At 36.6% G+C, this 2267-nt stretch overlaps 1 protein-coding gene across 1 annotated transcript in view; it reads right to left on the reverse strand.

Annotated features, from left to right (window-relative positions):
- Positions 1-2267, reverse strand: part of smc6 (structural maintenance of chromosomes 6) — a gene marked incomplete at its 5' end in the record, with an annotated part of 17240 nt that overhangs the window by 6639 nt on the left and 8334 nt on the right. The window contains 2 exon segments of the mRNA XM_014029587.1: positions 395-540; positions 638-775. Coding sequence (XP_013885041.1) covers positions 395-540; positions 638-775 — 284 coding nt within the window.

Raw genomic sequence — 2267 nt, forward strand, 5'->3', positions numbered from 1 at the left:
CTCCTAAGGCAAAAATGTAATTAATTCAGAAAATCATTTCAGGACCCCACCTTGATGTTTCGGGACCCCACTTTGGGTCCCGACCCCAACTTTGGGAAACACTGCAATAAGGAACCTCAACCACTAGATGTTGCTGGATATTACACACTGTTCTTTTAACAGACAGTAAAATAACTTTTCTTTTCAAGAATAGTAAATACAGCCTGATATAAATGGTGTCACAGTGTTTTATCTTGTTCAAAATATGGGTCAGCTGGAAAAATGTTTGGGAACCACAGCTTTAGATGAACTGTGTGGATGTTGGATTGCAGACTGTGAAACAGAGACTGTTTAACTCAGTTTAGTTTTCAGTTTGTCTGTCAGGGAAGGTCCAGGAACACCTGGAGCTGCTCACCTGACCACCTGCTCCTGCTCGCCATAGTTGCTCTCGTAGACCTTCAGCTTCTTCTTCAGTCGGATGATGTCGGTGTCGATGCTCTTGGTGCTGCAGGTGATGCTCTGCCGTTCAGGACTGATCTGTGAGACTTTGGCCACAGATTCCTTTTGGAACAACAGGTTTATTTAAATGTCGACAATCTGAAGAAGTGGAACAGGAAGAAAAACATCCTAAATGTACAGATCTTTAAAAGTTTGTTACCTTTAACTCCTCTTCTTTTTCAGACAGTTCATTTTTCATGGCTTGGATATTGTCCTCATGAGTCTTTAGTTTTTTCTCTAAGATTTTCAGGTTTCTCTCATGTTTCACACACTCTGCCTCCAGTTTCACCTGCTCGTCCTGGTAGTCACAAACATTTTATCAACACTTCTGCAGGCTAAACAGCTTTATCATTTTAACAACCCCGATTATGAACAAGTTGTAACATTAAGTAAAATGGAAATGAACTAATAAATTAATTTGCAGTTAAACACTTATGTTAAAACTTATGGACAGCCGTTTTATTCAAAATACAATAAATAAATAAATAATGAAATAAATAATGTAATTAATAAAGTATTAATAAATATTCCATCAAATACATAAATGTCCCCATGGAAAAAAAAACAAAATTAATATATAGGCCTAATACATTTTAGCATGTCTTTTATTTATTTATTTATTACATATTGTAGTTTTATTTTGTGACACTTTTATTTTGTAAAGCTACTTTACGTATTTCAGGGACTTTTAGTTTGAACTCCCTTTTTATTTCATGTCGTTTTACTATTTCAGGCTGTTTTACCATTTCATGGCGTTTAATTTCATGGTCCAATATGCAAATGAGGGGGCGGAGTTTACTCTGTGGTTTGAGATTCAGGAAATGATCAGTTTCACCACCAGAGGAGGATATTCCCCTGCCTGGCCTTTCATAATGAAACGTTCATTTATATAAATAAAACACAGACATAAGTCCATAAATGAGTTGAATGACTGTCACTCTGTAATTATAAAGGCTTTGCAGAGATACTTGTGGTGGCTTTTGGCCAAATAGCCCTGATTTTATCACTCAGATTAAAAATAGGCATCTTTTTCCAGGTAGGTCAGAGCTTTGTTGGACAAGCCGAATTGTTAAACATCTTTCCAAATGTATGGCGTTCAAGTTTCATGCAGCCAGCACCTTCCTGTCTCAAGCTAGGGCTAAAATGGTCTGTTTCCAAGTAGAGTTCTTTGCAGTGATTGCACATAAACATCCAGTGACTGCAGAGAACTCTACTTGAAAACAGACTATTTTAACCATTACTTGAGACAGGAAGGTGCTGGCTGCATGAAACTTGAACTTCATGTATTTGGAAAGATGGTTAACAATTCGGCTTGCCCAACCTGAAAAAAAAAATCGCTATTTTTAATCTGAGTGATAAAATCTGGGCTATTTGACCAAAAGCCACCATAAGTATCTCTGCAAAGCCTTTATAACCACAGAGTGACAGTCATTCAACTCATTTATGGACTTATGGCTGTGTTTTATCTACAAAAATGAATGTTTAATTATGAAGAAAGGCCAGGCAGGGGAATATCCCCCTCTGGTGGTGAAACAGATCATTTCCTTGATCCCAAACCTCAGCAAGAACTCCGCCCCCTCATTTGCATATTGGACCATGAAATTAAACTCCATGTACCATTTCATGGCGTTTAATTTTATGGTCCAAAAGCAGCCTGAAATAGTAAAACAGCCTGAAATAGTAAAACGGCATGAAATAAAAAGGGAATTCAAAATAAAAACCCTGAAATATGTAAAGTAGCTTTACAAAATAAAAGTGTAATAAAATAAAACTACAATATGTAATAAATA

The sequence above is a fragment of the Austrofundulus limnaeus genome, unplaced genomic scaffold (assembly GCF_001266775.1).
Source record: "Austrofundulus limnaeus strain Quisiro unplaced genomic scaffold, Austrofundulus_limnaeus-1.0 Scaffold923, whole genome shotgun sequence".
In the NCBI taxonomy this organism is placed as follows: Eukaryota; Metazoa; Chordata; class Actinopteri; order Cyprinodontiformes; family Rivulidae; genus Austrofundulus; species Austrofundulus limnaeus.